We start from the raw sequence: 11,040 nt of genomic DNA on the forward strand, positions 1-11,040 counted from the left end.
CCCAAGCACGCGCGCTCCGATTGAGACGAGAGATTTGGGCCCGTTTCCCTGCACGCAATGTAAACAGCGCATTTGCAGCGAGCTCCTCCCCAAAGAAGTCGGGAGGGCGTGGACGGTAGAGACAGCGGCAAAACGGCAGCTGCTCCGGTCCGTCTGGTATTTTGGAAGTAGATGCTTCGGGTAAGGGGAGCTCCAGCGAGTGATAACTGTCAAGGTCCTCCTCGCAATACGGGCGCTGTCGCCTTTCTCCGCCGCGTGCAATGAAGCGGTCTCTCAGAGATCAGTCCGATGAAGTTCGACCCACTGCTGCGCGGCAGCAGCAATCCGCTCACCATTTCTCTCATGTACTGTCTTTTTTTTTTCACCTATTAGTTTGAAAATTTTAGTTTCTTGCAGCACATCATACTGTAGCAAATTTTTTTTCTTCAGAATTGTAAAAAACAACAACAGAATGTGTGTTATTTATGAAAGAACAAATAACCGATCAGCGAAATTTAAGAGACTCCACAAAGTCACAAAAATATTAAACACATCCAGTGATTAAATAGGAGAATTAAAAATCTAAAATAAAAATTTTGTGCGTTACTATGCCAAAAATGAGTATTCAAAGTTACAGAACCCTTCATGCTAAATTTTCCGGTCAGGAAAAAGAAATCAATTGCTGGCGCGCAGCGCTTTGGGCTACTCCGCCAAGGTGGACCCTTTGCCGTCTTGGAGAAACCTGTGTCCGCCACACTGCTGGTGGCATGGAATCGTTCAGAACATGCCCTGCACCTTTGGAGAGGCCCGAAAAGCAGTGAATCTTGGCAACGGCGGAGACGAAAGTTACCGACGGGCACCTGTCGATGGCCCGGGCTGGTCAGAGCAATCATCTCTGTCCGAACTAAAATAAGACTAATGGACGTCTTCTTTTCACCCATTGTTGTCGCTTGCATCTGCAAAGTCAAGTGTAGTCTGCAAAGTCAAGTGTAGGTGCTGCGAAACACCGTCGTTGCTGAGGAGGTTCAGTGCGAGACTAGGTCGTTACCTTATGCTCCTCGCTTACCGCGATCGCCATGTGTTGACAGGTTTCGTGCGAAGTTTAAAAATACTGCCTTATATGGCTGACGAAAAAAAAAGCCGATTCCGAAACTGAAGTGCAGTCTTTTTGCAACATACTGAAAAACTTTACTTGTCCAGAAGCGGCCTGTATCGGTCAGCATGGGGCATTTCGCGCCGTCGTTCAAACTGAACGATTTGAATAGGCACGGTAAGGAAAGAGTAAAGAACAATGTTACTTAACCATTCATACTTGCCTATTTGCATTCAAATTAGTGCGATGTACGGACAGCTTTTTCAGGCTTTCTTCTTTCGAGGCAACCGTGGTGGACTTGCCGGCTGTTGCAGGGCAAAACCACCACGGTTCCCAGTCGTTCTTGGGTATACACATTCCTCCAGCTGATCGAAAAAGACCCGCTTTACGCTTTCCTTCGCTGCCACAGACCGTACATCACGCTAAGCTGCGAAACTTACCCTGGGTACTTTATTAAGTTTCCCTGCCTTCTTCCGCAAATCCTTGGTTTTTCTTTAACTTCATGCCGCATGCTCTAAATATGCCAGAATGAATCTGCTCTCCTGCCGCTGTAGTTTATTTATCGTCTCCGCGCCGATATGGGTTCGACGCGCATCTCCGGAAGCCGGCTTGCGCACGCTCGCAGCCTCGGTTTCACTGACACCAAAACTTGTTCGCAAGTGCAATTGCGTCAGCACCTGCGAGAGAGCGCCCATTACTCCGCTGCATTTCTCACTTTCACCAGCCCTCTCTTGTCCGCTACTTACAAGTGTTCCCTTCCCCTCTGCTCGCCGCTCCGCACACCTGTCGCCTCTTCGCGAGCATCAGCGAGAAGAGGAAGCGAAGCTGAGGGAGTTTGTTTCGTGCAGCCGATTCAGCATGCTGGACGCTCTGAGCTCCCTCGTGGCCGTCGCCAGCACGGGCCTCCAGCAGTTGGGCAACGCCGCCGCGTCCATGGTGACCGCCTCGGACACCGCGCCCGCGGCCTCCGGCGGTGACGCGAGCCGCAAGGGCTCGCAGCTGCCTCGCTACACGCTGCACGACGTGTGTCAGCACTGCCACCAGAACGACTGCTGGATCGTGATCCACAACCGGGTCTACGATGTGACGAACTTCCTCGACAAGGTACGTTCGCTGCTCGAGATGCCTGCTGTGTCTCTATATACTGACGCAAAAGAAATGTCGCTCGCGAGAACGTGATCGGAATGAGATAGACTGGCGCGATAGGCCCCCGAGATAGACTGGCGTGATAGGCCACCACCGATTCGTCCATTAGGGTAGCGGAGTGGACTCCAGAAGGTGAGCGCCAGTGGGCGGCAGAGAGTAAGGTGGGAAGGTGAGATTAGGACTTTGTAGGAATAGGGTGGCCGCAGCTAGCACAGGAAATGGACTTGGAGGTCAAAGGGTGAGGCTTTGTCCTCGAGTGGGCTCTTAGTATGCTCTAAATAGGCTAAGGACGATGTTGGCGCGACAATAGCAACCGAAATTTCCTTTTTTTCGTTGCCCTTGCCGCACCATCGATTGCAGTGCCGTCGCTGCTTCTGAAGCGTTCTGAAGTGCTGTGCTCACCAGTAGATTAGTCGCTTTCTTCCCTTAATTATTCTCATTTCTATGTTCTTTGTAATGATGAGAGAGATTAATTCGTCCCCTTACACTGTAGTCAAGGTCCAGGCCATCTGGACGCTCAGTCGGCGTAGTGCGATCGCCTCGCCTCCAAGCTAAACCATAGCAAGGTTTTTCTTATTGAAACAGCGCAGCGGCATGAGGCCAAAAGGAGAAAACGGGACGAGACACAGCGCGCTGAAATAACAAAAGTTGGTTTATTCAGCATGCTGCTGCTTATACAGGCCAGCATCAACAAAAAACAGAATAAGCTACCTGTTAGTTCAGCGCTCTCTCTCTTCCCGTTTTGTTCTTTTGGCCCCGTGCCGTTGTTCCCTTTTACAAACAATTATGTCTGACCAACTCGCCCACCAGTTCATGTTGTATAGTAGGGTTGATGTCGACAGTCTCTGGGGAACGAATCATGCCTACCAGGAGCTTAGAGGTGTGAAGGGGCTGGCGGTAAGGGAAATTGGCAGTGCCATTACAAATGCACAGGTCAGCGAGACCATGCAAAAATTATGTTTCTGAGCCATGCTCCTTTAAAAGCAACACACTACCGGCTGGCACACAAGTGCTGGTTATTCGCGACGACCAGTGAAACGACAGTGCAGATTTGGTAGGCATAGCGAAACGCACTCACGCAAAACAAGTTTAGTAAAAATGGACTCAGATCATCACCGCGCAACTTTTAGTAATTTCTGGCCTTGTCTGACTGAACGGCAAGGCCGTATTTCGACTACAACTTCGACTATTCCCTCCGCCACATCAAGCCCAACAAGGAAGAACGATGTCACTTCTTTTAAGGCTGATTTACGTTACCACGCGGATGGCTATTGCATGTTACGAAAGCGCAAGGTCTGTTGACTCTGCGGTCTCACGCGATTTGAAGATTCTCGCGTTCGTTTCAGCCAAAACGGACGAATAATTTTTGCCTGGCGTGACGGCCTCTCATGTATTTCAGCCTTCTTGCGATAATAAACCGTGTCCCAGCAGTCCATTCCGAGTATATGTATACGCCTTAGGTGATCACCTTGACATCGCAACAGACAGTACAACTCGCCATGAAGCTTCGTGACACTAGCTTCCTGGACGATTGTAGCATCGTTACTATTCACATTAGTTTAAGAAAAAGAGGCAGAAATAAAAAGTAACTGCGGAAGTGCAGAGTGCGCTATATTTTCTTCCATGAGGTTTCTCTATATTTCGGCGGCGGTTTTACCTGAGCTCCGTATTGATCCGTGCTTTCTGCAGGGGTTGCTCTGTTATTTCCCTTCACGCTGTACAGTTGCATCATATAAATATGATCACTTAACGCAGACGTAGTCGGACAAAGTGCTCTACCGCTGCTCCTATTCTCAAGAAAACTGAACAAAATACACGAGAACAGCCGGCTCCATCTCTCTGCACCATTCACTTCCACGTTTTATGGATGATGACAGATCGTCAGAAAAGAAAAACAAAATACTTGTTTTGGTGGGTCGGCACGAAAGCGATCTTCGTACTGACACTGACTGCGCCCGTTAGATAAATGTGGACAAAGGTGAGTAAACCGTGCTTATTTAGGAATGCGCATGTCACATTGCAGTGAAGAAAACAGGGCACGAATGAAAACTTATAAATGCTATGCAAACAGAAAGAAAATAAGGGACCTTGCCTAAACGTGAACGAGGGCGAGTAAACCGTGCTTATTTAGGAATGCGCATGTCACATTGCAGTGAAGAAAACAGGGCACGAATGAAAACTTAGAAATGCTATGCAAACAGAAAGAAAATAAGGGACCTTGCCTAAACGTGGACGAGGGCGAGTAAACCGTGCTCATTTAGGAATGCGCATGTCACATTGCAGTGAAGAAAACAGGGCACGAATGAAAACTTAGAAATGCTACGCAAGCAGAAAGTAAATATTGCGCCTTTGTCTAGCGATCATGAGCACTCTCATCCCATACTACAAGCCAGACAACCCTCTGCAAAAAATAAAAAATAAAAAATAAAAAAATCGTATGGTTAGTGAAAACTGAAAAACCCGGGCAAATAAGCGTAGATAACTCCAGGTGCTGCCGAGAAATAATCGAGTGGCTCTCGCAGAATGTAAGGTCTACGCGACTTCGAGAGGAGGACGTATGCTTGAGCGCGCCACAGCCACCGACCTTGGCTGTCCCGATCGGTATATCTGATTGCAATAGACTTTTTCCGCGGAGGTAGTAACATCACACGAGGCAAGTGGCGCATAGCTCCGAGAAGGCCGAATTCAGGGTCGCCCGAACGGCTTCACACTGTCGACAAGTGGCGCTCTTTCGCCGCAATTCCGAGGTGTGCAGGGCCATAACGTCCCGCGCTCAGCTTCTGTGGTGTTTACCATGGCAGGTCAGTAAACTTCGGAGCCGGTTGGCAAGACTTCGTTTTCGCTTTTGAGGGCAATCTTTCCGCTCTACGAGGCCACCGGGCCGCTCGTTTTACTTATGAGATCGAGAAAGGAGTGGCACGATGTAAACGGAACTAGAGAAACTGGCGACGAAAAAAAAAAAGAGAATAGAAAGAACCGAGGGTGTTGTGCGTCGCACACCGTCTCTGTCTTTCGATCTCTATTGATATTCCCGTATCAAAAGACGTGTGACCTATAAAAATAAAAGCAATCAAACAAGCAGATTTTCATGGTTCTTTTAGGAAGAGCGTTGATATCCCAACGGTGGATGATAAAGGATGCAGCAGCATTTAAGACGAAGCGAAATGCGTTCACGGCATCTGTGACGCTTCGAGTACGGTAGTATTTCCTCTTGGGGCCTAGTTCGTGACTAGGGCCCCGCGAGAAAAAGTTGCTCGCTCCTCTAGGGCCTGTCGACGATCCGCAGAATCCGAATGAAGCCAAGCACTCCAAGAAGAAAGACAGGGAGCGGGGGTTGTGGGATATGGGGTGACGTAATGGCAGGATTACGTGCATATTGGAGCATATCACTTTATAATATACCGAGTGTTTGAGAGAAGACGGCCACTAAATAAAAAAAAACTGGCTTTTTGAGGTACAAAAAAGGCTTCTGCGGAATAGTGATACCAACGTTGGCGGACATCAGAGAACAAGTTAATAATGTTAATTAGTAAGCGGGTTAAATAATTAGTAGTAGTTAGTTTTTAACTATTATTGTTAGGCTGCTGGCTGTAATTAGAGGTGTGTAGCCGGCCGTTAATAATAACCATAAGAAGTTTCTTGAATTTCAAAGACGCGATTACCTTCGATGGTTTGGCTTAAGACATTTTTGCCATCTGAGCCGCCGCGGTGGCGCAGTGGTTAATGGCGCTCGGCTGCTGACCCGAAAGACGCGGGTTCGATCCCGGCCGCGGCGGTGCTATTTCGATGGCGGCGAAATTCTAGAGGCCCGTGTACTGCACTATGTCAGTGCACGTTGAAGATCCCCAGGTGGTCGAAATTTCCGGAGCCCTTCACTACGGCGTCCCTCATAACTTGAGTCACTTTGGGACGTTAATACCCACAAACGATAAACCCATGACAGACTTGAGCATTGCGCTTTTACTTGTGCGAACGTACCTGCGTATTTGGCGCATGAAAATTCCTTTTCGCCAAAAGTGCGAGAAAAAAAAAAGAATTGTGGCCGCCACTCACAAAGAAAAAAACTACAGAGAATGCTTACTACATTCGAATCGAAGCGAAAACACGGATGTGAGCTACGTAGGAGAAGACGGTGAGCTCAGCGCGAGAGTGTGGTGCAGTTGAACACGAGGCGTGTAGGCTGCGGCGATAGCCTGTGGTCTCGATGAGCGGCCGCTAGAGGAGGTAAAAACGGATGCTTGGGCGAGTTGGTATGACATTTTCCTGAAGAACAGCGCGGACTTGGACGAGGACTCAAGGAAGACACAGACAGGCGCTGATCCCTTAAAGGAGATCTGTTCGCGGAGCCGCGGGTTCGACTACCAATCATGGATATTGATTCAATTTCTTTTTCATGGTTTGACCTCTAACTCAGCTGATGGTCAAAACTAGGCTCCCGGCGATCGGAGCATGTGGTCCCCTTCGCTTAATAAGAAAAGCGACAAAGCAAGCGACGAAACTGTTTGCGCTGCACTCGCGTCCCGATCCAGAGAGTGATACGATGGCGTTCTCCGCACAGCACCCTGGAGGCGAGGAGATCCTGTGGGAGCACGCAGGCAGGGACGCCACGCTCGCATTCACGGGCACCGGCCACACCCTGGAAGCGGTCAGCCTGCTGCAGCAGTACTGCATCGGTATTCTAGTCGAGGTAACAGCACCCTCATTTTAATCTTGGTTTCTTGCTGCGCTACCTTTAGAACCTGCTGGAAGTGCATGCCTGTTGCATGCAATTAATAGCTCAGCAGTCCCAAGCAGTAGCGCCTTGCTTTTCTTTTCCTAATTTAAATTCTGCAGACGCACACGTTGCTGCTTTACTCCGATTTTTTATTTGCGTCATAACTGCTTCACTGGCCTAAAGCAGGGAATTCAGATAGGTAAGCCACCAACGCATGTACAGTCGCGGACAGAAGAATTAACCACGCTTCGGCGGTCAAAGCTTTTGTGACTAGTTGCCTAGCAAAAAGCAATGGATGGTTTTTTGATGGTGAGGTAATATTTACTTTCGCCCTTGCTCATAAAGGAAGCAAACACTTCTATTTCCATTAGTCAACGCGAGAGAAGAGTTCGAACGCGGAAGCGTGGTCCATGTTATTTTGTCCCTGTCAGTACTTGGCCTTTTCTTTGACGCGCTTTTGCCCATTACCTCTCCTACGTCCAGAAGGCACAGTTTTGTTGGCCTGATGCCGCGTCAAAATATGCACTTGTCGGCCTTGTTATCGGTGCTTTACGCACGAGGTAGGTATACTTCAGCAGTCCTGTCTGGGGACAAGATGGCGTCCATCGTGAGCTCTTCGCATCCGACACGTCTGTTCAAGCGCTTGCGTTGCATAATCTCGACCGCACAAAATGAGCACCTGCCTGGTGGGTTGTAAAACGGTATTTGCGTAGAAGAAACGAGGAAAACTGGCGCGCTATTGCTAAGGGGTTGTTTTCATAATGACGAGGTTGACTTGGCTGTCACTGAAGCAGACTCCGGGATTTCTGCTGCCTCGTGCTTACCTCGCGGCGACAGCTACCTGTTCCGCCGCAGCTGTCTGCCATCGTAATGACTGCGCTTCTCTTTTACGAAGAGGCGCGCCTGTTGTGTTGGCTTCACTACGAGCTTATAGCTATTCATTTTATATGCAAGCGGCATGGCTGGCAGCTATATATCGCTTTACAAGTAATGACTGGCATTTATCGACCAGGCTACGACGTAGTCCGCAGCTCATAGAGGCGAGCTGCCTGCTTCGTGAAGCAAAGGTGTCCGCCCCAGCAGGAAAGCGCTGCGAAAACACGCTGAGCTACGATGGCTTATTGCAGTTTACGATCGTAACTGGCGGTGATAAGAGGTATAGCGTGGATCTTCGATAGTAAGCGCCTATCGGGGTATAATATTATGATAGCAGCCACGACTGTGCACATCGTATGGCATGAGGGGATTTAAGGAGCTTGAGCGAGAAATTTGCTGTGGAGAAATCGCACTGGCGTCCATTTCTTTTTTTTGCGAAGGAAGTAATCTACTGTGCAAAACAGGACCGTCTTCTTCAAAAGTCACCCATAAATCTGCCCCGGAAGGATGGTTAGTTTCGAAGGCTCGGTTTATTTCAGTTAATTTTCAGACTTACCTTACAGATCTTTCAATATAAAACCGATCAAAATAAGGTTTTTCTTCAAGGAGCTTCACGGCTTCTGTGTCAGTCGCCGATATACCACACCACGCGTCGTGCCATTGCCAGCATACGATTTGTCATATAGCTATCGATTGTCGAACAGGTTCGAACTGCAGTCGAACGCGCTTATTACGAAGCGGTGCCAAATGTGCTCGTTTTTGCTCTTTCCCCTCGTTTGTTGCTTGCAGGAAGAACAGCTGAGCATATTCAACGACGTGTCCCTGCAAATGGCCGTGACCGCGCAGTCCTAAGCGCCCGGAGACTGCCAACCAAAGCGGACGTGCCCAGCAACATGGTTTTCATAAACTTTTGTGATACCCCTCCTCTCCAAACAACTCGCCAACGAGTCTTGTAGACTTTTGTTGCACCCGTCATTGCATCTCACTTTCCCGCCATCGTGCTTTCGTGCGCATTGCAGCGTGTATTTATTGCTGTGTTCGTTATAAATAAAGCGCTTGCAGTGCGCCTGGATTTATCACTTGTTAATGAGAAGCCATACGTGACGCACTGCCTGCGCCATCCTTGCCTACATTGCACGCAGCAAAGCAGTAAAGCGATGCAGCGAATGCACGGATGGCAGTGGTAAAGTATAGAAAAAAAGCTTCTAAAATGAGCGTAGTGTGTTCCGGCTGACCTTGATTCATGAGCCAAAGTGTAAAGCGCGTGTAATGCGCTATTGGGCTCCGCTTCAAGCTGCCACGCCGCGATAAACTTGGCCGACACTGGTCTGAGTAATTGACCGAAGCCAAATTCACTGTTTTTTAGGGGGGAACTTGCTGCTTGCTGAACAGCACGGTGATTATAAAACAAGTTGGATGCCTCTTTAGTACTTGATTTTTTGCCAGCGCAAACAGAATTTTACGCTTAGGGCTACTTCGTAGCAAAGAACAATATTTTTTTACAACCATGACCTTCCTGGAAACTGGTCGTCCACAGCAGTGATAATCAAATTCGTCAGATCATCAGAACAGTGATTGACCGAGCTCAGTACTAAATGTGAGCTCACAGTTTGAATATCGCCCACTGACGCAATATTGAAATTATGAGCTTGCTGAGTGCGCGCAGTCCTAACGGTCGGAAGGGTCCGAACGGTCTAAGCGCCCACCTTTTTTACTTTTTTTCACGCAGTGGTTGTTCCTTTCACTCTAAAAGTGCTTCATAATACTCACGAATGCAATATCCTTCATTGTCTACTAAAACATTCGCATTTACAGTCGTTAGTCAGCTGGTTATTCCATCTTTTTACCGCGGGAACTCGATCTATACTCTTCGAGTATTCTTAGAACTTCGAATTATTGTCCTGTGCGGCCAATTTCCCTATTTTAAATTGAATTAAACGTACCGGCTCCCGCCATTTTTTTTTTTGAACTCACCCCGAAAATAGGAGGAGTTAGCCAACGCGTGGAGTTCCTTTGAGCCAGTCGCGTGGCGGCTTCAGTTTCACTTTTATTTCGTGTTTTAGTTTTTCGTGAACAAATAGTTTTAGTCGCAGACTACGTAGCCACAAAATACGCCCGCGGAAATAAAAATACACGTGGCCTCTGAAGGGCTGAAAGGCACTCCACACGTTGACTGACTCCTGCTCTTTTCGGAGGTCAGTAAAAAAAAAAAAAGGCGGGAGTCGGGGCGTTTAATTCGATTTAATAGGGAAATCGGCCCCACAGGATAATAATTCGAAGTTTCTAAGAATACTCGGAGCGTGTACATCGAGTTACCGCGGTAAAAATACGAGCTCAGAATCATAACGAAAACACGTTACAAAAATAAGTTAATACCAAACAAGAAGAAAAATGAAATACCTGCAGTAAAGCGAAGCAGCGAATGCACGGATGGCAGTGGTAAAGATTTATATATAATTTTCATCTCTTTATCAGCATTGGTTTTTGATGCCCGTGAAATAAGAAATCCATAAGAATCGATCAACATTACGCTCTACCTGCCATCTTGAAGAGTGGTGCATTGCCTCGACTACGTGCACGATTTTAAGGTGTTGAGGTACATACAGCTTGCTGAATATTTTGTGCTAGTTCCCAGAAAGCCAAAGCTTTCCACATGGTAACTGTTACCGCTATGGTCACCACTGATTAGGCTGCACTCTCACAAGCTCAGATTTCTGGACTGTCTATGAGGGTTCCTCTTGCGGGCAATTCTATTGACAATGTTCACGAGGGGCGCCTGCGTTTACCCAATATGGCGGCGTTACGGTGGTGTGCTGCAAGGTGCAAGTCAGGTATAATCGTGTTTGTTTTAGAAGTTCACGATAACCTCGCGCTTGTTTGCCGATGTTGGCGACCTCGTGGGAGTCAGTCCTTCGTTGCTCGACGGTGTAAATGACTAAACGAATGACAAGGAAGAAACCGCTCACTGGCGTGTGAAAATGTTTAGTGTGAATTGGACAGTCGACGCGCACTTTGGGAGAGAATTTAAAATGAATAACACCGACGCTGGAAACCTGTACAACGGGTGAATTACAGAGAAAGGAGAGCATTGTTTTTCGCTATTAACACTACAGGTAAGCAAGGCTGAGCGACTGTCATCTGGCTTCCTTAAAAAAACAAGGTAGAAACGCAGGTCACCATCGCTTCTTGAAATTTAATTGCCAAAGCTGCCCCCACTTACCGTTTTTTTTTT

At 47.9% G+C, this 11,040-nt stretch overlaps 1 protein-coding gene across 3 annotated transcripts in view; it reads left to right on the forward strand.

The window, feature by feature from the left end:
* LOC149350380 (cytochrome b5-like) overlaps positions 1–8,880 on the forward strand; it is a 45,402-nt gene extending 36,522 nt beyond the window's left edge. For all 3 annotated transcript variants that reach the window (XM_089579399.1, XM_089579397.1, XM_089579400.1), the window contains exons 2-4: positions 1,921–2,176; positions 6,777–6,905; positions 8,598–8,880. In XM_089579399.1, the coding sequence (XP_089435525.1) occupies positions 1,921–2,176; positions 6,777–6,905; positions 8,598–8,660 (448 nt within the window). In that variant the 3' untranslated portion in view covers positions 8,661–8,880. The remainder of the gene's footprint in view (positions 1–1,920; positions 2,177–6,776; positions 6,906–8,597) is intronic.
* The last annotated feature ends 2,160 nt before the right edge of the window (positions 8,881–11,040 follow it).

The sequence above is a fragment of the Amblyomma mixtum genome, chromosome 3 (assembly GCF_055824585.1).
Source record: "Amblyomma mixtum isolate Tamu chromosome 3, ASM5582458v1, whole genome shotgun sequence".
In the NCBI taxonomy this organism is placed as follows: Eukaryota; Metazoa; Arthropoda; class Arachnida; order Ixodida; family Ixodidae; genus Amblyomma; species Amblyomma mixtum.